Source organism: Fusarium pseudograminearum, chromosome 2, assembly GCF_000303195.2.
Source record: "Fusarium pseudograminearum CS3096 chromosome 2, whole genome shotgun sequence".
Classification (NCBI taxonomy): Eukaryota; Fungi; Ascomycota; class Sordariomycetes; order Hypocreales; family Nectriaceae; genus Fusarium; species Fusarium pseudograminearum.
The window spans coordinates 6,603,336-6,625,134 of NC_031952.1; the positions used below are offsets into that span (position 1 = coordinate 6,603,336).

At 47.8% G+C, this 21,799-nt stretch overlaps 8 protein-coding genes across 8 annotated transcripts; 3 read left to right on the plus strand and 5 right to left on the minus strand.

The window, feature by feature from the left end:
* Window positions 1-364: 364 nt before the first annotated feature.
* On the minus strand, window positions 365-1,848 carry FPSE_05290 (uncharacterized protein; the record flags this gene model as incomplete). The annotated part of the gene is made up of 5 exons (XM_009258408.1): window positions 365-399; window positions 453-580; window positions 632-1,509; window positions 1,560-1,702; window positions 1,770-1,848. 5 exons carry the CDS (start codon window positions 1,846-1,848, stop codon window positions 365-367), a joined length of 1,263 nt encoding a protein of 420 aa, XP_009256683.1.
* Window positions 1,849-4,608: 2,760 nt separating this feature from the next.
* Window positions 4,609-5,029, plus strand: FPSE_05289 (uncharacterized protein; the record flags this gene model as incomplete). The annotated part of the gene is made up of 2 exons (XM_009258407.1): window positions 4,609-4,659; window positions 4,715-5,029. 2 exons carry the CDS (start codon window positions 4,609-4,611, stop codon window positions 5,027-5,029), a joined length of 366 nt encoding a protein of 121 aa, XP_009256682.1.
* A 1,518-nt stretch (window positions 5,030-6,547) lies between these two features.
* On the minus strand, window positions 6,548-7,465 carry FPSE_05288 (uncharacterized protein; the record flags this gene model as incomplete). The annotated part of the gene is made up of 1 exon (XM_009258406.1): window positions 6,548-7,465. One exon carries the CDS (start codon window positions 7,463-7,465, stop codon window positions 6,548-6,550), a length of 918 nt encoding a protein of 305 aa, XP_009256681.1.
* A 2,312-nt stretch (window positions 7,466-9,777) lies between these two features.
* Window positions 9,778-10,347, plus strand: FPSE_05287 (uncharacterized protein; the record flags this gene model as incomplete). The annotated part of the gene is made up of 1 exon (XM_009258405.1): window positions 9,778-10,347. One exon carries the CDS (start codon window positions 9,778-9,780, stop codon window positions 10,345-10,347), a length of 570 nt encoding a protein of 189 aa, XP_009256680.1.
* A 923-nt stretch (window positions 10,348-11,270) lies between these two features.
* FPSE_05286 (uncharacterized protein) lies at window positions 11,271-13,060 on the plus strand (the record flags this gene model as incomplete). Its single annotated transcript, XM_009258404.1, has 4 exons — window positions 11,271-11,382; window positions 11,433-11,548; window positions 11,816-12,085; window positions 12,272-13,060. The coding sequence occupies 4 exons, from the start codon at window positions 11,271-11,273 to the stop codon at window positions 13,058-13,060; spliced, it is 1,287 nt and encodes a 428-aa protein (XP_009256679.1).
* A 290-nt stretch (window positions 13,061-13,350) lies between these two features.
* On the minus strand, window positions 13,351-14,932 carry FPSE_05285 (uncharacterized protein; the record flags this gene model as incomplete). Its single annotated transcript, XM_009258403.1, has 3 exons — window positions 13,351-14,120; window positions 14,176-14,596; window positions 14,867-14,932. 3 exons carry the CDS (start codon window positions 14,930-14,932, stop codon window positions 13,351-13,353), a joined length of 1,257 nt encoding a protein of 418 aa, XP_009256678.1.
* A 1,283-nt stretch (window positions 14,933-16,215) lies between these two features.
* FPSE_05284 (uncharacterized protein) lies at window positions 16,216-17,962 on the minus strand (the record flags this gene model as incomplete). The annotated part of the gene is made up of 10 exons (XM_009258402.1): window positions 16,216-16,315; window positions 16,372-16,828; window positions 16,879-17,038; window positions 17,096-17,138; window positions 17,195-17,303; window positions 17,356-17,395; window positions 17,449-17,462; window positions 17,521-17,645; window positions 17,704-17,719; window positions 17,785-17,962. The coding sequence occupies 10 exons, from the start codon at window positions 17,960-17,962 to the stop codon at window positions 16,216-16,218; spliced, it is 1,242 nt and encodes a 413-aa protein (XP_009256677.1).
* Window positions 17,963-18,710: 748 nt separating this feature from the next.
* FPSE_05283 (uncharacterized protein) lies at window positions 18,711-20,710 on the minus strand (the record flags this gene model as incomplete). The annotated part of the gene is made up of 6 exons (XM_009258401.1): window positions 18,711-18,935; window positions 19,063-19,087; window positions 19,471-19,535; window positions 19,589-20,133; window positions 20,209-20,299; window positions 20,642-20,710. 6 exons carry the CDS (start codon window positions 20,708-20,710, stop codon window positions 18,711-18,713), a joined length of 1,020 nt encoding a protein of 339 aa, XP_009256676.1.
* Window positions 20,711-21,799: the final 1,089 nt, after the last annotated feature.

Genomic DNA, 21,799 nt, shown 5'->3' on the forward strand with positions numbered 1-21,799 from the left:
ATGCCAAGTGCCAAGGTGTTTTGACATGGATAGAGATGCCACATTAACATTCCCCGTGAATTTTCAAGTAGATTGCTTCTGTTCCACATTTCAAAAGGTAATCATGTCTCGTCAATTTTATTTCGTTATTTTTTAATTCCAGCTATCCTAAAGAATGGAAGTTCCGACGAACCTCACTGTAGCAATACCATCTTCGTCGGCCAAAGCATTTCGCAACCAAAAGAAAACCGCAATATTGCAATCGTCGTCATTATCTTACAAGGCGTAAACCCGGGCATCTAAGTTTGTCTAAGTTGATTTCGCCCAGTCCTCCACGCGTTTCATGTCTCATTGACTTTTCTTTTTCTTGAAACGATTTTGACGTTTAAGCGAAAGCGCCAACAACGGACATACCAAAGGCTAATTCAAATGTTAGTGAATGTGTAGACACAGAAGGTTTAGAGGATGCTTACCGCCAAGGAAGATCCAGCACAAAGCAAAGATCTGGTCCTTCTTCTTCATGAGATGTTGAGCCTCCTCGGAAAGGAAGTCCTCAGCCAACAGGTTGATGAGGGCAGCGTAGATGAGAAGACCGGAAGAGCTGTGTCGGATTAGCGATTGTTTGAAGAAATTAATATGTCCAAAAACTTACATAGAGTTGAAGACACCAACCATGATCAAACCCATCTCACTCTCGGGATCATAAGAGTTTCGGCTGGCAATTCCAATAGCTTGTCCAATAGGGGCTGTGCAGCCGAAAGCAAAGACGAGTAACCAAGGTCGGACACTACCCTTGGGGTAAGGAACAGCAGCGATACGAGATCCGAGACCGAGACCCTCGAACATCTGATGGAACATGATGGCAATGAGGAAAACGAGGAGACCGTCAGTGGTCATGGCGATGGTCATACCAACAAAGACGGAGTGGAAGAGGATACCACCTTCGAGAAGGGTGATGTTCATAGACATGCGCTTGAAAGTCTCGTGGTCGATCGAGTTGTTCTCCTCATCAAAGTAGGACTCGCTGACTTCGGCGTGGGGCTTGGAGTCGATAGCAGCTTGAGAGTACTGGGACTCCTTGATCATCTCAATCATCTCGGAGCGCTGTCGGACGTACTGCTCGTAAAAGACGACGAACCAGGCGGGCATGGTAGAGTTGCTGTCGTCTTTGGAGTAGGCGTGGGGGCGCTGTTCCTTCTCGTACATCTCACGAGCCATGGCCTTTTCGTATGTGACTTCATCGTCGGAGTAGTCGCTGTTGAAAGAGTCGTTGCGGGCGTGACCATGGTTCTCATCCTGAGGGAAAGGGCGCTGAGGTCGCTGAGGGCGAGGAGGAGGAGCGACAGTGATTGTTGTACCTGTGGGACCACCGTGAGAGTGTCCACCAGTCTTGGCGTTGAGATAGAGTTCGACCATGAAAAGCAGGAACATAGAGGTCATCATGATGACACCAGGCATAGCGGGATAGATATCGGTAAAGAGTTCGGGGAGGCAGGGATTAGTGAGGGATCCGAAGGCTGTGGGAAGCAACTAGAGCTATGTTAGTGTGAGTTATAGGGCGATATCAGGTATAGACTTACATGAACGAATGCGGTAGCAACCAAAACACCAGTACCGAAATGCTTGCAAGCGAAAAAGACCTTGGGAGGCATCTTGAGCCACTTGATTCTCTTGGCGGCGACAGGGAAGCCAGCGCCCAGACAAGAAACAGACAAAACAGCGACTATCCCACATTGTTAGCTTCTAAAGAACTGGGTCGAGACCAAATCCGGGGTAATTAGTCAACGTACAAAGACCACCGATGTGCATGCCAAGGGGATACTCCTCCCCAGGGCCCTCCGATCCACAAACAGGTCGTGCTGAATCCATTTTGAACGATAGAAGCTAAAAGAATAGTCGAAAGAGAACGTTCGAGTATCGTAAGGATCGTCGTAAAGTAGTTGAAAAGAGAAAAAACAATTAAATTATTTTTTCAAGATATAAAAAAGAACAGGGAAACCAGTTTCCTGTCTTGGCGTGTATATTCGAAAAGAATTAATGGATTTCTGAGTAAACAGGAACCCAATTAGGAAATCTTGAATAAACAAAGATTCCTAGAGAAAGGAAAACGGAAATGAACAGTAAAAGATTCACTCCAATTAACACAAACAAGAAAATAGACAGTACAAAGGAAACAACCAGGTACCAGCCTAGATGCAAAGAGAAAGCGTATAGGGAGAGAGTGTGAGAATAGAGAGAAGGGGAAGAAAAGCCTCCACTCCAGAACGCACAGCCGTCTATAAGTATTCTTGGCGATTGGTAGTGTTGAAGGCGTATCTGGCGTTATATTAAACTATTTTAAGGTTGTGAGGCAAAACGTGATACAAAACAGACCACGTCTTGTGTCAGGCTTCCCGCGACAGGGCCTCTCTCAAACCGATGTGACCGTGGTGTTTCAACGCTCTCTTTTCGCCAGTGACTAAACCAACGGATACAGAATAGTCGATAGTTGCCGGTTCTAGGCCTGTCAACCCTGGTTCTTATCTCGGAAAAATAATCGAAATTGTCTGTTCCTATTGGCCACTTGCACGTCTCGACATGGCTACAAGATCTGCAGGTTTCGCGTTTTAAGCTTGAATAATAGGGAAAAGATCTCTCTACAGCCGGACAAGGGGCCTTGTATATATCCACCTTTTGCGTTTTGTCATTAATGCTCAATGCGCGGATGGCAAGCGATCCGGAAGACCCTTTTTTCTGTTGACGTCTCAGTAGTTGGTGATCTTGGTCTTTTTGTCTCTGGGGAATCCCAAGATGCATGCCGGCAGTTACATTGTCATCCCTGGCTACAACGTAAATCCGCAATTTTCATTCGCGATGTGCATTGATTTGCCATGTTCCCGCATGCATCTTGCCTTCGAAGCAGGCCATATTCCACCGAGAAACAAAAGCTCCATCTCGCGTAATGGCGCCCCAAACGGCTTCTGCGCCCCTGCGACTCATGTCACTGCAGTGATATTCCCTGTTATAACCCTTTTCAGAGCCATACACGGCTGCCCTAACCGTCTATTTGTCTTGGCTTCTTGATATTGTTTTGTCTTATCGTGCCTCACATATCGAATTTGCGAGATCTGATACCACCAAAGGTCTTGGCTTGACCGTCCGGAAACCCGCTTATCAAATCATGGCTGCTCTTGGCGAATAAACAATTATTGTTCGGATGAACCGTGATTTTCGCTGTGCTATAGAAATATTGGTCGTGATGGAAAAGCTCCCCCTGGATACTCGCCTGTGGTGTTTAGAACGCGCCAAGACGCGATTCAACCTGGAGTCAACCTGGAGTAAATGTCACTTTGCCAAGCGTCTCCAGTGCCAAATTTAGAGCCTAGTTCTAGTTGGGCTTTTTCAGCAAGGACTTTTGTATTCGTCTTGGTCGCGGAATTAATCCTTCAACTCCACAGCTGCTGCTCCATCTTGTCACTGAAACAAGTAAACATTCTCGAGTTTTACATCATTCCTCGGCTATCGGCTCAAGATCAGCTGAGTCTCTGTCTCACTTCAAACATTCTCCACGTCGCTACAATTGCGAGTTCGGACCGCGACATTGCTGTAACGCACATTGTCAGCATTAAACTCGACCCACAGAAAGCATTACGCAAGACAAATCGGTTACCCTGTGGCTTTGATGTTTTGCTGCCGTCTTAACCGTCCTACTGCTACCTTGTCTTGTAGACATCCAGTCACCCTAGGAGATTTATCGATAGAAGCTTAATACTTTAGTGGTGCTGCAGTGCAGTCGGCACAAGACCAAGCATGTTACATCCGAGCTCCGAGATGAGTCCCTGAAGGAGAATACCCTATCAACGTCATTTAGCCTCCGACTAAGTACTAATTACTATAGCCTATTAGATGACAAGCACATAAATATAATACCCTATAGTTATTAAAGCTGCATCTCTGTGAAATATCAGGCAAGGCTATGGGGTCGATTGTTCTCTCAAATGATGGATCTAGCATTGTGTTGCGCAGTGATAACAGTAAGCTCAATTGCCAATGGCCTGTAAACTGTTCTGCAGAGCAATGCTAGGTTAACGCTCAGACCTGAGTGGTTTTCTCGCAATTAAAAATATCAGTGCCTTTGTCGACAGACTGTCTTTTCCCTTCTCGTCAACATATACCCATCCGCGGCGAGCCCGTTCTTAGCTATCAACTTGCTCCATTTCCTTGCTTGTCACCTTTTATCTTCTTGAGCTATACGTACTGGTTCAGCTGTCAACGTGGCTGTTGATAGTTTACACTATTTCCTATTTGAAGTCTACATGTCTTAGAGCCCCGCTCGGATCTTCCCAATGCCCACCCACGACCAAGGAATTGCGGTAGATCTGCCAGCTGAAAAAGAGGTCAAAGCACAGTCAGAGTTGATGTCATCCTACCGCTAAGAACGTGCCATGCCATTGATTGCATTTTGACATATCTATTGGTTTGAATAAGAATGCCTCAATGATTCATTACTTGGATACGTCATCAACCTGAACTGTGTTTATAAATGTGTCTTGATCCTCTGTCCCTATATCAATGTAAATTTAATTCACAAATTCAGTCGTCTCAACTCCACCAACCTCACTCAAATCGTTCAATCAACAGGCACCCAGTATGAGTCAATACACCACAATTATGGACGGTACGGTGGTAACCGATAACGGGGTACATCACGGCCTTCCCAGTTTTTGCCGCCCAGCGTGACTAACAGTAGATACAGATCCCACCCCCAGTGAACTGGGTGAACACTTACGAGGACATGGGCGGAGACATGCTTTGGGGTCAAGATGGTCAAATGGAAGATGAGGTTCGCTCACGTGGCATTGATGGAGATATCAGACCGCACTATGACATGGCACCCTACACTGGAGACGCACTCTACCTCTTCGAGGTCGGCAGCAGCCAGTTCTACTTCTTCAATGCTATTGATGGGTCTATGTTGATGATTAGGGATCAGACGGATCTGAAGAGCATCGTGGATGTCCTTGATGATGATGACAGAGGTTTGCCTGCGCTGGATATTGAGGAAATTTAGCCTCGCACTTGATGCATACAGGCTCAGCTCTAAGAATACAAACACAATCCAGTACGCTTGAGTTCCATTCCTGGGTTTTCTGATATAATTCCCTATCCGAGTATCAACATATTCATTCACATCACGCGGCAAAAGGGAAACCTTGTTGGAACTAGATTGATACATGCATATGCAATTATGATCCCATTTACTTGCCTCGTGTCTGGAAGGTCTTGGAAATTCATTTATAGTATCATATATCGTTAAGAACAAGTTCTAAAAGTGTTCTATTACTATCATCCTTCTGCACCGGCGCCAAGATTCTGTTTCTAGATAGTTTCGCTTGGCAGAAACACACCTATCGACAGGTTGCCAAGTCACCCTCTTCTCTCTTCATCCTGTGTCCTCCGCATCAAACGCACAACATAGCCGCTCAGACAACTCAAACAAACACCAGATCGTAAATCCCTGCCATATTACGCGCCTTGGCGACTTGGCGCTATATCCGCCACACCAAAGGCCGCAGCACACACCCTGTCACACTTGATACTTAACCTTCACTATTATTAGATGGAAGACGTGGAATTGACTTTCGGCTGTCTGATAGAGGTGCATTCAATATTTCTTTGTTTTCCGCTTACTAACTCAAGTTGAGATTCCTTTTGATTTTGAGTTTTTGAATGGGTGTACTGTCTCGGGAGATGAACAGCCGTTCATAGATCTGTTACCGCTAGCCAAGGCTGATACCCTTGACTCGCAATCGTGACAGAATGACTCAGATGCCGTTTTTGTCACAGTCTCCATAACAAATCCATTCTTATCTTGCATACAACAACATAAGTTCTTTATACACCTGAGAGGTGGTACTCCGTCGTTACCCACTTTCTGTTTACAGAATCTCGAGAGCTCAGACTGCAGCTGGGGGCGTAGCCGAAGAGGGGGCACAAGGAACAGACCAGGTAGAGGGTCACATTAATGAATAATTCGCCCCCTAGATTGATAATACAAAATATTCGTCCAATCGCAAAGGACTTTTTAACTATTTCAATGCTCGAATTGTGGAATATTGGCAAGGGTGAGTGGCTCGCTGACGATATATCATATCATTCGCTTCTGCGTACACTGAAACGCCAGTTGCTTCAAAATGAGTCGGAGGGTTCAGCTCGCCTCCTCATCGATCTTTTCTCATTGTTTCCTTCCTCAATCTTACACTTCACATATCTGCGAAAAGTGGCTCAAACATATGCGGATTTTATCTTCTATCTCCATACTTTGCAAAGTTATCCAGATGCAGACGTGGAACGAGTTTTCACTCTTCTATCGAAATGAAACTCAAATCTATTTTCAACAATTATGTCTCGACATGGAACTCATTACTTGGTGATGGATTAGACAGAGCCCACCGTGTCCCATTCTCAACAACTTTATCCCACCGCCCTGAAGCAGACAGTTTCTCTTCATAAGATCGGAATCCATGAGGTAGTCCAATGAACAGATTAACGTCGGTCGGAACCCTATATCTTGTCAGCAACTTCACTCTCATCGAGAACAAGCTACTTGCCCAGCTTCTGTCAACATCTTGGCATACAGCAGCCCTTCATCCCTCAAGGGATCCAAGCCAGCTATCCCAATTACACTAGGTGGCATGCCTTTGACCTGTTCAGGTGTCGCATTGCCGGGATTGATCTTGATATCATCAACACTTGGACTCTCTATATTGAGAAGACTGGTGTACCAGCGAAGTTGGGCAAGTGAGAACATTGGTGCCAACTCATTTTGCTTGTAGGACGATATCGACGGGTCTTTCATCTTCTTTAGCTGCGGTTCGTAGCAATCGACATGTGCCAAGCAGGGTATCATGAGAACTTGGCCGGCAATAGGCGGTAGAGGATCTGATGTGCGGTTGAGATGTCTTTGGAGAGTGAGCGACGCAGCAACCCAGGCACCTGCTGATACTCCACCAAGAAGGACTCGTCGAGGATCGCACTTGAGTTTGTCCATGTTATCGTGCGCCCACTCAAAAGCATCCTCTGCATCATTCCATTGTGTGGGGTATGTAAACTCTGGTATATGTCTGTAGTCAACGTTGAGGACTGTGACTTTAGAACCGATGGCTATTCGAGCACATATCGCATCCTCAGCGTCGAGTGTGCCATACATGAAGCCGCCTCCTTGTAGATGGATGTATAACGGGAGTATTTCGTCTTCGGTGACATTGATTGGCCTATAGCTTCGCACTTGAATGCTGCTACCATCTCGAGAAGGTACCGTGTGGTTCTTTGTCCCAACTTGAGGTGCCAGCTTTATCATGGACTGCCTCACAATGGCCTCTCGTTCCTTGTTAGCAAGTTTTACCATGTCAGCTGTAGGCATTTCGGGACCGGTTGTCGGTGCAAGGGTCTGCTCCAAGTTGAGCCATTCTTCACAACTGCCTCCATAACTCGAGAAGTCGCACATTTTACGAGAGATAATAGAGAGAAGACGGAGTCAAATATGTCAGCGTGTTGAGTCCTGGGCCAAGGGTATTCGTCAATGACCCACTCGACTATCCAAGTCCAAGTGGGGGTCCCAAAGACCTATCAACTTTACAGTGCTGTAAGTGCAAGTCAGTTAACGAGCCAATGGGCTTTCTTGTAGCTCCCATTACATTTGTTAGAGCATATGTATATCTCAAGTTCATAGAATATCCTCAATAAAACGCAATATGCTCCCTAGCTATTAGCTGATACTACTACTTCAGAACAAACAAAGGAAGATTAGCTATTGGTATATATTATTTTATCTATTGTACAGAGCCCCAGTGCGTCATAAGTAGATAAATTCTCAATTGACGCATTACAGTATTGCTTCGTAACAGCAAGCAGGCAGATACAACAAAAGTAGAAGGAATCAGCAAAATAATAAAGATGTCAGAAGATATATGGTAGTTATATGGTAATTATATCTACAGGTCCTTACATAATGTTGTAGTATTGTTTTTTTTTTTTTTTACAGTTATACTCATATCTCTTCACAGATCGAATGAGTACTTCATTCATTGATGGTAATTATATGGCAATTACGGATATATATCAACTATCTACTTTTTGGGTTTGGCTTTTAGTGGTGCTGTTGTACTGTTGTACTTTCTGCTCTTTAGGTGCTGTCTTTTTTTTTCTAGTGCTGTTTGTTTCTGGTATTCTCCGCTCTTTCAATGTTATTCTGCTTTTTTTTCTGTTTCTTTTTTTTTTCTGGTCTTGGGTTGGGGTGGGGGGAGGGAGTTGAAACCTCAACACTTGTTGAGTTGAGTTCACTTACCTGCAGAGCTCAGGATGTCGCCCTATGCGCCATTCCATCACTGCCCTACGTTGACGAATGGTGACTTAACTTTGTATTTAAGGGCTACCCTTCTGTTTTGTTGTGTGGGAACCTGAGGCGTGAAGGATGTGTTGAGTTCGGTTGCCTGTGAGGCTGGTGGTCATGTGGGCGGATTGCTGCTACGTACCCAATGAGGCTTTTGTAAGAAAAAGGTACGTTCCTTATCTTGGTTGTCGATAGTACTATAATGCCGCCGTATGGAGTGGTTCACTTGAGCTGTTCTGGACTACTTGTCGTTCAACTTGGGAGTTCCCATCAGATATCAAGGAGGCATTGATCCCTCTCAGGGGCCTGTCCTTTTCTCTTTCGTCTAGTTACCAGGGTCAGCTTTTGTATGCATTTAGGTGATCAGAGGCATATTATTATGATCTGATCTATTTATATATACCTACTTAGGTACTGATGTTCTGCCTGTTCGAGAGTTGTCATCGGGGCAATCTGTAGAATCTTCTCGCATTATTTCCCTGTCCAACTCAGAGCTTCGTTTGCAACCTCACATTTCAACAGATCGCCATCAGAAGTACGACTCACTGCTTCCAACATATATATCAATCTCGTTTTTTGCCTCCGGTATTTTTTATTATGTCGCTTTGTCGTCATGGTAGAATATAGATATTGACTCAACAGCAGCCAACGACCTCAAGTGCTCATCTAGAGGGGTCGCGAATCACCAAACTACCTACCTCCGGGATAGCTCCCAATAAGATGCGCCGAAAATGTCAGCGCTGAGAAACATGCCTGCAGGGGAACTTTTCTGATACCCTGAGCACGCCACCCTCAAGCTCGACATCACCAAGACGAACCGAAAGCACCCAAGTAACCACAAATTGTGGAGAGGTGCAGTGTCGTCAGGCTACAACTTGGGTATATGGCTTGTGATGCAGGCTATCTATTACGAGAGTATCGATACACAAGACAAACGATAATCGCTTAGGAATGGGGTTACCACGATAAAGATCAGTACCAGAGGACTGATGTCCACTACCTGACACCTTAACCTGGAAGATGGAGCAACGTTACTGGCTCACTCTGCGACTCCCGAGTCTCAGGAGATTGAACCAGAAGTAATCCAGCCTTCTGGTACCCCTTCACATGGTTCTCCTCTTGACCCGTTTACCCTAAAGACTGGCGTATGTAATGGAGGACCTTACTGGACAGCAATAGGTTCAAAGACAGATTCTTTTATCGAGCATATCTGAATGGAATACAACGAAAATTTGATGTGCTATTCTTCCATCGTTGCGCTTTGGTTCCGGGGGCTAGGTTGTGATCTGGTGGTCGAGAGATGGGTGTTTGCCGGATGAGTCACCCTAGACACTCTACTTCAACAAACGACGTACAAGAAAAACGCTTCCTGTCGGAACGGCGGCAATATTTTTGTCTCCTTTCACACAAATACGTTCACCATCAAAATGTCAACACCATTCGTGATAGAGACAACAACCCTCAATGCTGTCCGATCACTTCCGACAGACGTCTACCTCGTGCACGCGACCAACTGTATCGCCGAGTGGGGCGCTGGCATAGCAGCTGAACTCGCACGCGTCTTCCCGGCTGCATGCGCACAGTACAAGGCATTCTGCAACGCCGACGCGTCTTCTCGATGGCCATCACCAAAGCTCGCAGGGCAGTGCTACATCATTCCACCACAGGCTTCAGACGTGGCTCGCGGGGCGCCCAAAATACACATTGTGTGCTTGTTTACCAGCTATGGGTACGGCAGAGCGAACACGAGGACCGGAAAGCCAGGAAGGGATGCAGCTGGAAAGATCTTGGCGCAGACGAGGATGGCTTTGAAGGAGATGCGGACGCAGCTTGATATGGAGGCGGGAAAGATAGAAAACGGGCCTGTCACGATTTATTCACCCATGTTCAATTCGGGCGCGTTTCGTGTGCCGTGGGAGAAGACATCCAAAGTCATTGAGGGTGAGTTTGACGGCTTTGAAGGGCGTTGGCTTGTGATGGCACCACCCCCTTCTTAATTGTGAGCAACGAAGCTACAGGTTAGTTACCAGTCAACTCAGATCGTGATTTTGGCAGTTTGACAGGCGACAGGAAAACTGGCCTTTGACATTAATACTAAAATAAGGTCAATGAATATAATTTAATGACCAACAAGTTGACTTGCTATTGTCGTCTTTGCGTTTTCATGCGCCTGCTTTTTTTGACATGACGAGCCTCCAACGACCAAAGTACGCCTTGGGATTTTCTTCCTGCCTTGCTCACTGCACGCCTTCAGTAACACAGACTAACAGAATCGGTCAATAGACCTAGTACCCCCACCGACCAAGTCCTCTGCCATTTTTCCATTCACAAACTGTTATTCGGTCCATGTATCTCCTTTTGCATATTTTTCTCTTCTTCTCTGCCAGCGTCTACCTTACATTAATCACTAATGCCCGCCCCACCCTTCCCATCCCGCGATACCAGTCTCTACCCTCATTCCTCGTCGATATATTACGTCTTTTCAAGTCTCCACAGCATAAAAAATGATATTTAGCGACCGTGGTGTAGTGGTTAGCATTAACGCCTTCCATTCAAAAGGTAGCGTTAGAGAGGGGTTCGATTCCCTTCGGTCGCATTTTTGCAAATTCGAGGATAATATTTTTTTTATTTGTTCTTCCAATCGTTGTCTTGTTCTTTGGCTTGTTGTATCATCGGCGCGCGTTGTTGAGGGATCCGTCGCATCAAGGTAGTCGGAGGGGTACTATCTGGCGTCGGTGGATCTTTCTTCCGCCGCGCCTTCCCGTCAAACCACAGGCTACAGCTACCGCATCATCACCGCTAGAGGTCTCCACCATCCATCTTTACACCATCAGCTAAACACACCAACCATCATACCTCCAGTCATTCTTACTACTCGTCACGACAGCATTTCAATTGCCGCAAACACACACTCTTCACCATGACGTCCACAGACCCCAAGACTACCGACGACACGCCTGTCGAGCAAAAGCCAGAGCAAAAGCCCGCCGCCCTGGGCGAGGACGACGAGTTTGAGGACTTCCCTGTCGATGGTACGCCCGCATCCATCCACGCTCCCTAGAGATATCTAACGTAAATACAGACTGGCCCGAGGACCAGACCGAAGCTGCCAAGGGTAGCGGCGAGACCAAACATCTCTGGGAAGAGAGCTGGGACGACGACGACACAAGCGATGACTTCTCACAACAGCTCAGGCACGTCAATCCGATGCTTCTCCCGCACAATAGCTAACAATTATAAAGGGAGGAACTGAAGAAGGTCGAGGCAAAACGCCGATAGAATCACGACGACGTACATACCGCGACAAGCCGGGCAACTACCGTGCTTTCATTCCCATTAACATCTGATAGCCCAACGATGGGACACCTCGAGAAGTGTCAAAGGGGCGAGGGCAATATGGCGGCTTAGGAATATCCATCATTGACGGAAGAAGGTAAAGATGCTGCGACTGTATCTGTACTCCAGTACCATACATGCATGATGGCAAGCTGTGGACTTGTCAGACAAGCCCGACCCCAGGTGGGGGAAAGCAGCAAGACAGGGCAACAACTCATATATCAGTCAAACACGAATAATTATGACGACCTCGATAACGCGGGAGCCCCAACAGCTGGTGAAAATGTGACTGCCGATGGCCAGGGTTCTGGCGAGCCACCCAGAGGCCCAGGAAACCTCTACTGCTATTGTGACTGCAATTGGGAATCGACAACGTGCAGATGCAGCAACTGCTACTGCGTGAGATGCAGGTGCACGCGGAGGTTTAGTCGAAGGTTACGGGGGCCCTTGAAACCTCCGGCCCATGGATGTTTGAGGACGAGAAAAATAGCCAAAACAAATCGGCACTTTCGCGAACGTTCGCCGTGTTACATGAGGCATCGTCGCATGACATCTTCGGCGGCGGCAATAAGACGATGTCGACAGATCACTGGACTTATGCTGCCTGCACTAACGGCACGCGATGAGGTCGCTGATGAGCTTCAAACAGGTATAAGGGCCTTGAGTCTTGAACGTTTGCCAGACACGGGTTATGCGATTGATGGGCGTGGCCCAGACTCCAACTTCGATACCCCCCATGAGATGCGTCTTCCTAGTCCAGCCACTGGATTCAGTCCCGAGGGCTCTCTCGCAACTGAACAGGTGCCTCTCGAAAATCAGAGAAATAGTGATGACCCTTCAGTCACCCCTCAGATTGGCACGGCTACGCCTGTTGGTCTCTCGGCAGAGAGTCAAGGTGAGCATTTAGCTGACAGAACTGAAGATCGGGGCACCCTAGATGTTTCCGATGCCACTGACCCGGTTACGTCTTCCCAGCACAGGTTGTTGTATATCCGTCGGTTGCGTCGGATGGGATTAACCCCTCCCTTTCCGCGGCCACCAAATTGTCCTGATTACACGCCCTCTTTCCTGCGTCCCATAGACGAGTATTCTCGCTTATTGACTATAAGGACTCCCAATTCCGATTCGGACGAAACGGACGACAGAACTGTTTCCGAAGACTGGGCAGCAGAACGAGCAGAACTCGAGCAAGGAGAACGTGAAGAAGCAGAACGCGAGCAAGCAGAACGCGAGCGGTTTCAGATGGTTTTTAACAATGAAGTCCTTGAGAGCGTCGATAAGGACGAGAGCATAAAAGAAGAGAGCGACTCGGATGTCAACATGGAAGAAGCAAGCGACTTGGACGTCACCAAAGAAGAGAGCGACACGGAGTAGCATTATGGTGTAACTGATATGATGGCACGACACAAATGTATAAGGCATAAGCGGAACATAACTTGAGAACTGTTATTCGGTAGTTTAGTTAATCAACAAAGCGCGCATAGCAAAAGTATCTGGACGTCTGTGATGTTTTGTGATGGCTTTACGTTTCTATTGGTATTTGGTATTCAATTACTTTCTTCTGGTTCGCTACAGACTAGCCTTGCCCGCCCAACCTTTTTCCATTTTCATTCCCCGTCATCAACAGGTTCATATAATTCGTACTCCAACAAATTGGATATTATTTACTTACTGGACAGAGCAGTAACACCGGGAAGCTCCTTGCCCTCGAGGAGCTCCAAGCTGGCACCACCGCCGGTAGAGACGTGGCTAATCTTGTCCTCAACGCCGTACTTCTTGGCGACGGTGGCGGTGTCACCACCACCGATGATGACGATCTTGCCGTCCTTCTGGACAGCGTCAACGACGGCGTCGAGAGTGGCCTTGGTGCCGCTGGCGAACTTCTCGAACTCAAAGACACCGGCGGGACCGTTCCAGAGGATGGTCTTGGCATCGGCGATGGCCTCCTTGTAGAGCTTGACGGACTCCTCACCGCAGTCAAGTCCCTGCCAGCCGTCGGGGATACCGTCCTTGTCAGTGGCGTAGCCAGTGTTGGCATCCTTGTCGAACTTGTCGGCGGTGATGTAGTCGACGGGGAGGACGAGCTTGACACCCTTCTGCTTGGCCTTCTCAACGAGGTTACCGACGGTCTTGGAGCCAGCCTCGTCGAAGAGGGAGTTTCCGATGGAGACGTTCTCGAGGGTCTTCTTGAAGGTGAAGGCCATGCCACCGCAGATGATGAGGGTGTTAACCTTGTCAAGGAGGTTGTCGATGAGCTGGATCTTGTCGGAGACCTTGGCACCACCGAGGATGGCAAGGAAGGGGCGCTGGGGGTTCTCGAGGGCCTTGGCGAAGTACTCGAGCTCCTTCTTGACGAGGAAACCGGAGGCCTTTTGGGGGAGATCGACACCGACCATGGAAGAGTGAGCACGGTGAGCAGTGCCGAAAGCGTCGTCTGTTGTTGTTAGCATTGCACTGCAGTCATGATGGAGGGAGATTGGGATACTCACTGATGTAGACGTCACCAAGAGCGGTCAGACCCTTGCGGAAAGCCTCAACCTGAGCCTTGTCGGCCTTGGTCTTGTTGCCCTCCTTGTCCTTGGAGGAGCCCTCCTCCTCGATGTGGAATCGGAGGTTCTCGAGGAGGATGACAGAGCCATCCTCAGCCTTGTTGACGATCTCCTCGACCTCGGGGCCGACACAGTCGGGGGCAAAGGTGACCTTCTTGCTGAGGAGCTTCTCGAGCTCGGCGACAACGGGCTTGAGGGAGTACTTCTCGTTGGGGGAGCCGTTGGGGCGTCCGAGGTGGGACATGAGGATGACGGACTTGGCGCCATTCTCGAGGGCGTACTTGATGGTGGGGAGAGCACCGACAATTCGCTGGTTGTTGGTGATGTTCTTGTCGGCGTCGAGAGGGACGTTGAAGTCGACCTAGGAGGAGTTTTGTTAGCTGTGAAGATTTGGAGATGGCGGGGTATTGCGTTGTTGAGGGTTTAATGAGAGGAGGGCGTGATTGAAGATAAATGATTGTAATAATCGTAGCTGCAATCGAGTCTTGATGATACAGCTCGAGGGCTATTCCATAGGAACGCCTCAATTGACGCTCATAACATCTGACGATGAAGTGCGGGGAGCTCAATCAAGCTCAACAATCATGATCGCGGGGTCAATCAGCAACTTTTGTTCGCTGCGTGTACTTACTCGGATGAGGACCTTCTTGCCCTTGACGTCGACGTCGGCGATGGAAAGCTTGTTGGACAGCGACATGATTGCGATGGTTTGTAGGAAGTAAAAGAATTGAGGATGAAGGGTTGATGAGGGAAGAAGAAAAAGAGAGGTGATTGCTGGGGAGGGGAACGTCTGGCTGTAAATAGTGCTAGAGGTGCCGTCGCTGCTACTGGTACAGGCGCTGATACTGCGGCAGAGTCTCAGCAGGTGGGGGTCAATCTCAACGCGATGACGCTGGCGGGGCTTTCGCGGCTGCACTCGTAGGTGGTGGAATGATGGAAACCCCTGGACAAGACACTCGAGCCGTGAATCTGGCGTGAGGTGTCTTGTTATCAGTACCCTTTTGCTTCTAATTCCCATGACAATTTTCTGCCTTTTCCATGCCATGACACGACACGATCGGTGTCGTCTCGGTCTACCTACCTAGTAGTTTCTACAGTGAACGAAGAAAAAGTCCACACATTCCCAGCACGGACTTCAATGTCCAGACAAAACACGGGACATCATGTTTCTGTTTCTCCATGTCGCCGGGTTACGGCGATTCTCCCGACTTCTGGCTATGCGGGTGAAGATATCCCCGGAGAGACGCGGATCGGCTCAAGATACCTTACGTTATATACTGCATCGCCGAGACATGCGCTGTTTGAGCTGTTACGTACAACACCATGTCTACCTTGTCGGCCTGTGTCCGTACAGTGAAACGAGAAGGCGATCAATCGGGTGCTTCCAAACATGATACGACCCCACCAGTATTTCGATTAGGGAAGCCGTTGACAATCAACAGTTGGCATAACTGTAATCGTGATATGCATCAGATATGAGGTCTAAGCTAGCAAATAGAATCTGCGAGAATCCCACGTTGAGAGGTGATCTGATAGTCTAAACTCGATAAACAATCTTGCTTGACATGTACTTATTATGCTCTACAACCCATCCGTCGCCACAGATTCCTCAGACCACTTACATCTCGGTCAATTATATCAGGACAGGCCACTCCTTGACTCTTGTCTCCTTGAAGACCTGGTAGCATCGTATGTAACCGCCGAGTTCAATCCCGGACCGTCAACCCACTCGATCAAGAAAACTACTACTCTTCCACGTCTGAGCATTATAATTCTCGCAACAAGTCTTTACTCACCAAACCTCCATCACATCAATCACGACATTTCACCATGACACATGCAACGAAATGATTCATCAAGTATGTAAAAAACGAGGCCAGTAATTGTTTTGTGTTTTCTTATGACCATCCTAAACAAAACTCCTTTATCTTTTTACCATCCCAGACAGATCATTTTACTTTGTTCATACATGCCGTTTCTTTAAGATCTCTGAAGATCAAAGTGGAAAGAGCGGATAATTGAGTCCGTATCGTCAATAGCGAGAGGACGCACATCAGCTAGGTCCTTGATCTTGGCAGTACTGTCGAGTGTGTCAGTAAATAATTTCCCCAAGGTTAGGCGAGCTGTCAAACTTACACTTGCTTGATCTGATCATCAGTCATGTTCAATCCGAGCTGCTCAACACGACTCTTGATGGCGTTCCAGCCAGTCAATCTAGAAGCGAAGTGAACATATCGGGACATGCCGAAATCAGCAGGGTCGATGATCTCGTATGTGCTGGGCTGGTTGAGGATAGCCTTGGCGTGGATACCGGCCTTGTGGGTAAAGGCACAGAAACCGGTGATGTAGTTGTTGAAGGGGACGTTGATCTCGACGGCCTCGGCGACGAGGTCCTCAATCTCCTTGAGCTTGTGGAGCTTGTATCGAGAGGTGACGTAGTCGTGGCTGTTGACGATCATACGGGCCAAGAGACCTCCGAGAGGGGTGATACCGTTGCGCTCGCCGATTCCGAGGACCGAGGTGTCGATGTGGGTGGCTCCGGCCTCGAGGGCAGCGTGGGCGTTGGCAATGGCGCAGCCAGTGTCGTTGTGGACTATTGATGTCAGTTTCTATCATACCAGCCCGTTGGTGAGGGAATCTTACAATGGCACTCGATGTCGCAGCCGACAACACCACGGAGAGTTCGGACAAGGTCGTAGACCTGGCGAGGAGAAGCGCAGCCGACTGTGTCAGCGACACCAACACGGTGAACACCCTCCTTGTCAACAGCCTGGTAAAGGCTGAGAAGGTCGACAAGGTCACTCTGTTATTTGCGTTAGCTACCAATTTCCCCCAAGTGGGATTGGAGGCTGGAACATACTCGGAAAGAGTCCTCGGAAGAGAATCGGACCTCCTTGCCTTGGCTAAATGGACAGTCAGTACAGTGGTCTTTCAGCATTCTTGTGGTAAGGCGACAAACCTCTTGATGTATCGGATGACCTCAATGGCAGACTCCTTGATGTAAGCCATATCCTTTCCATGAGAGTGCTCTCTCAAGTACTGAGAAGTACCAATAACGACATCGACACCTGGGAATAATTAGCACCTGTCAAACAGCAATTAAGGCATTGGGATAATCACCATCGACACCGGTCTCAACAGCGACCTTAGCATCTTCCATCTACGCTAGTGTTAATTTAGGCTCGACGTGGCCGAAATCGCACGAGAACTTACTGTGCATCGCACGTCTAATATTATGTTAGCGAATTGTTTACAGATCAATTTCTTTCGCAATTGAAGACTCACGGGTGAGGATCTTGGCCTTGAGACCGAGCTTGCAGATCTCCTCGCAGTCCTTGCGGGACTGGGGAGAAGCAAGAGGGCTGGTGAGCTCAATGTACTCGACACCAAAGTCAGAGAGAGCCTTGGCACTATAGAAATGTTAGGAAATCGATCGCCGATGGGTAGATGGAGCGAGGGTCGTCGTACATCTTGATCTTGGTCTCTGTTGGGCACAATCATGTTAGTTGGCTACTTCTCAAGCTTGTGATAGATACAGTGACGACATACCTGTGTCAAAGTAGGCATTGGCAAACTGCTCGCCCTCTCTCAAGGTGCTCTCAATGATCTTGAAGTTGTTGGTGTTGGAGAGAAAGTCGCCGACGGACTGGTAAGGCAGAGCAGCATTGTGGTGAGGCTTGTGGATGGTGGGAGCAGCCCCGTTCTCTGTGACCTCGACGTTGGACATGATGGGCAGTTAAGATGTTATGATATGATGGGAAACGAAACGAAATCTGGGGTATCTGGAAGAAGAAGGAGATTCCGAAGCTGAAGGATCAAAGGTAAGAGAATTGGGAAGTTGAAAAGTCAAAAGTTGGGGCCTTGTTGGGTTAAGTTATCTACCACGAGCAGAAGAGGCGGACTTGGGCCAGGTTATTGGTTATTGGTGGGGGCGGGGAAGAAAAAAAGAAGAGAGGTACCTGTACCAATGCAGTATACTAATGGCTGAGCTCCGAATGGCGGAGGAGAGATGAAAAAAGTTTCCATAATGAGTGACGCACTTGAGCCATGGCACTATCAAATCATACGCCAAGCTGAGGACAAACTTTGCTAGCACGGTACAAAGACCCTGACCGACCCTGACCCTGTGGCCGGGATTAGTCCGATTAGAGAGTGCGGAAGAAAGAGAATTTATGACAGTACTCGTGGTTAATTAGTATCAGGTATTTGTTGTTCAATTGGGTCTTGGGTGAGACAAGCGGGCTACTGCTGCTGCTGCTGCAAGATACATATCACCAATTGTATTCTATAACAATTCAATGAAAACACTCTTCCACCGTGCTGTACTGTACTCCATTCCATATTTCCAAGCTATGACGAACTCAGTTGCCCTTGAACATGTCTGATCAACAGTCTGAACATCTTTATTCTCCACTACCCTTGCCCCCTTGAATTCTTGAGTCAGACGCCGACTATCGGGCTCCAGCGTCACTCACTCACAGGGGGCCCTTGTTCTTTGCGGGGTTGGACTGTAATGTTCCGTATTCCCAATCCGTATTTGACAGAGCTTCTGTTTGTGTAGCTGTAGTAGCTGCAGCTGCATTTGCATTTGCATTTGCATTTGCATCTGGTGTCGTGTGCTTGTTTGCTTTGTCTTGTCGCTGGGACTTTGCAATTTTCATTGCGTGAGGCACAAAAGGCCAAGCCAGGAAAAGTCTAACCTGTACGCCACAACGGTATTATCTACGAGCTATTAGTTTCTTCGACGCACAAACGACGCCCAGATGCATCAATAGCCGTATTATGTGAGAATCAACTTTGACTTGTGATACTTCCGTTACATCTTACGTAGGTATTTTGAACATCGATTGAGCTTGTATCAATAAAGCTAGCCACACAGGTCAATGGTTCGCCGAGCAGACACAATCGCGAACAAATGTCAATTCATATCGTTTAAAACATCTACCTACCCGAAACTCCGAACGAGACACAAGTCGTTACTCTAAACATGGTCCGTAACCCAATTCCATAACGACAATAAAATGGAAGATGCCATGCCAGGCAGTTTCTGCAAATAATATTGAGGCCTTGACCTCTCGCAAATCGCAGGGCTTGCAGTATATGAACAAAGAAAATCTCAACGCCGGTTGTACGTGATGGACTGAACCATCATCATAGTCAATATAATCTGATACGATGCACCTGTAGCTGGCTCGACGCCGATTTGACGACGTTTCGAAGATATAATAAGTTTACTCGGATGCAGAGTTGGTCAAGGAGAGGTATGCTGTCCAGGCAATACCAATTGTCGACACGAAAGGCTATAAAAACGTTAGTAATCTGTTCAAGGCAATCTTGCGCAAGCTCCACATACCAGCTGGAACTGAACAGGCATCAAACGGAAGTTGACAATTTGCACAGCAGGCCAGACAACATAGTTGGCCTTGAGAGTAGGGATGTACATGTCCCGAAGCTTGTTGGACACAGCGCGACGACCACCGCCCTCAGCAATTGTCATGGTGGTGTAGAAAACAGCCAGACCGAACGGCGCAAAGATGAGCTGGTCGAAAGCAACGCGCTTCATGGCGGGGACGAAGGCGCTGGTCTTGGTGACAGGGAAGATACGCCCGAGGAATCGGAACCACTTGAACTGGACGGGGGCCATGCAGAAACCGTAGGCCATGAAGCGGGTGAGACGCTCAAAGTCAAAGGGTGGGGGGAGGCCGACCGAGTCGGGGATCAGGTCGCGCTCGTAGAAAGGGTTCTTGCGGTCGAGCTCGTGGATCTCAATGGCGACGCCGTCGTTCTTCTTGAGGCCACCGGGCTGGCGGATAGCTCGTTCGCGGATGGCGGTGATGGACTGGGCAACTGTGTCGGCGACGCCTCCGAGGATGGCGTTTGTGACCATCATGGTCATGACTGCGGGTGATTGTTAGCTATGCCCTGCCATGATATCGCTCTGATCGACAAAGGCTGTTAGAAAAGGCGACATACGTGGTCGTTCATCATAGTAAGAGTTAAATCTAGCAGTAAGTCTAGCGATGAAAGCCATTTCGATTAAAAAGACAATGGTATGCAGTAGAGGCTACCACGAGAAAGATGTCGTCAGCGTTTGGGCCTAACAGCACAAAAGAGGAAACAGAGCCGCAACGAGTCGAAAGGAAATAAAAAGGATGTAAAAGTGCGCAACATGTGTATGTAGTAGCAATGATGCCATCAAGAGAAAAAAAAAAGAAAAAAAAGTCGACAAGATAAAAGAGATTTGAAGCGATGACGATAGAGCTGAATACGTAGTTGGGGAAAATACTGGGGAAGATAAAGTGGCGACTGATCATAGAGTTGGCAGCCCAGTAGAGATAGCGATGGGATCGGGACCATCAGGTAAAGACAGTAAGAAAAAAAAAGAGGGCGCGCGATAGGGACTTACGATGCGACCGTAAATGTACTTTGAGTTGATGGAGCGGATAAACCGCCTCTGAGAGAGTTCCCACGTCATGTTGAGCTGATAAGAGATAATGTGAAGAGATAAAATAAAAAGAAGAGACGATGCGATGCGATCGAGAGGAGGTAATAGAGAAGGGGGAAATGAGTGGGAAGAGAACAGCTCAAATGACGGTAAAATGTGGAGGGCGCGTATCAGGTCTGTTCTGTTTCTGTTTGTTCAAGGGCGGGTTTTCTTTTCGTATAGAATATGACGACAGCTTTTCACGCACAGTTCGACTCGACTCGACTCGTGGGGCTGCGACGACTTGGCGATGATTCAGGAGAGTAAGGGTTAGGCGTTTATCATTAAGCGCTTCGCTTCTGCTGCTGCTGCTGCTATAAAACGGAATCGCGCAAACAGAAACAAACACAGTAAAAGAATGAGAGAAGGAAAAGAGAAAAGAAGGGAAACAGGAATCGGAGGGGATCTAAAGTGTCAAGTCATGCGACCCTACCTACCTACCAGCCTCTTGTTGAAGAGAGAGGTATTCAGGTGTCAAAGAAACAGTGCACCGTTATTGCTGTTCAAACGGTGTCACATAAAGAGCACTTTATTGCTGTTCTCCACGTTTCCCCTCTCATCTGACAGTCGACATTAAACACTGTATACCCGTTGTCTACGTCTCTTGCAACAGCTAATTTAACAACAAAAGGTAGATATCAATTATTGGATTCTTCAACTGCCATACTTTTTTATCTTTCTACTAGTCAAAATCTATTTCTGTAGCAATTTACACTTTTGCTGCCTCGAGCATTGATTGATACAGCACCCCCTGCCAATCTACAGTGGATCTCATCCTTCGAGGACCCCTGGAAAAGCAAGAGCTCCCTTTACGGGCTCCCACCAGCTCCGAGGGTCCGTTCCATGATCTTTAACAGGAACAACACATAAACCAACAGAGACAGCCAAGACTCAAAGATACAGGTGTTCAAAACCAACATTACCGCGAATATGCAGGTAGCACCGTGTAAACACAGACAGTCTCACTGCTCAAACCAACGGAACCAACCGCTCGCTGCATTGTTGTTGCCATTACGTTTCATCTTGAGGCGGTGCTACGCTGGGCACTGGGCGTTGGGCTGAGTTGACAAGGCGTATCGC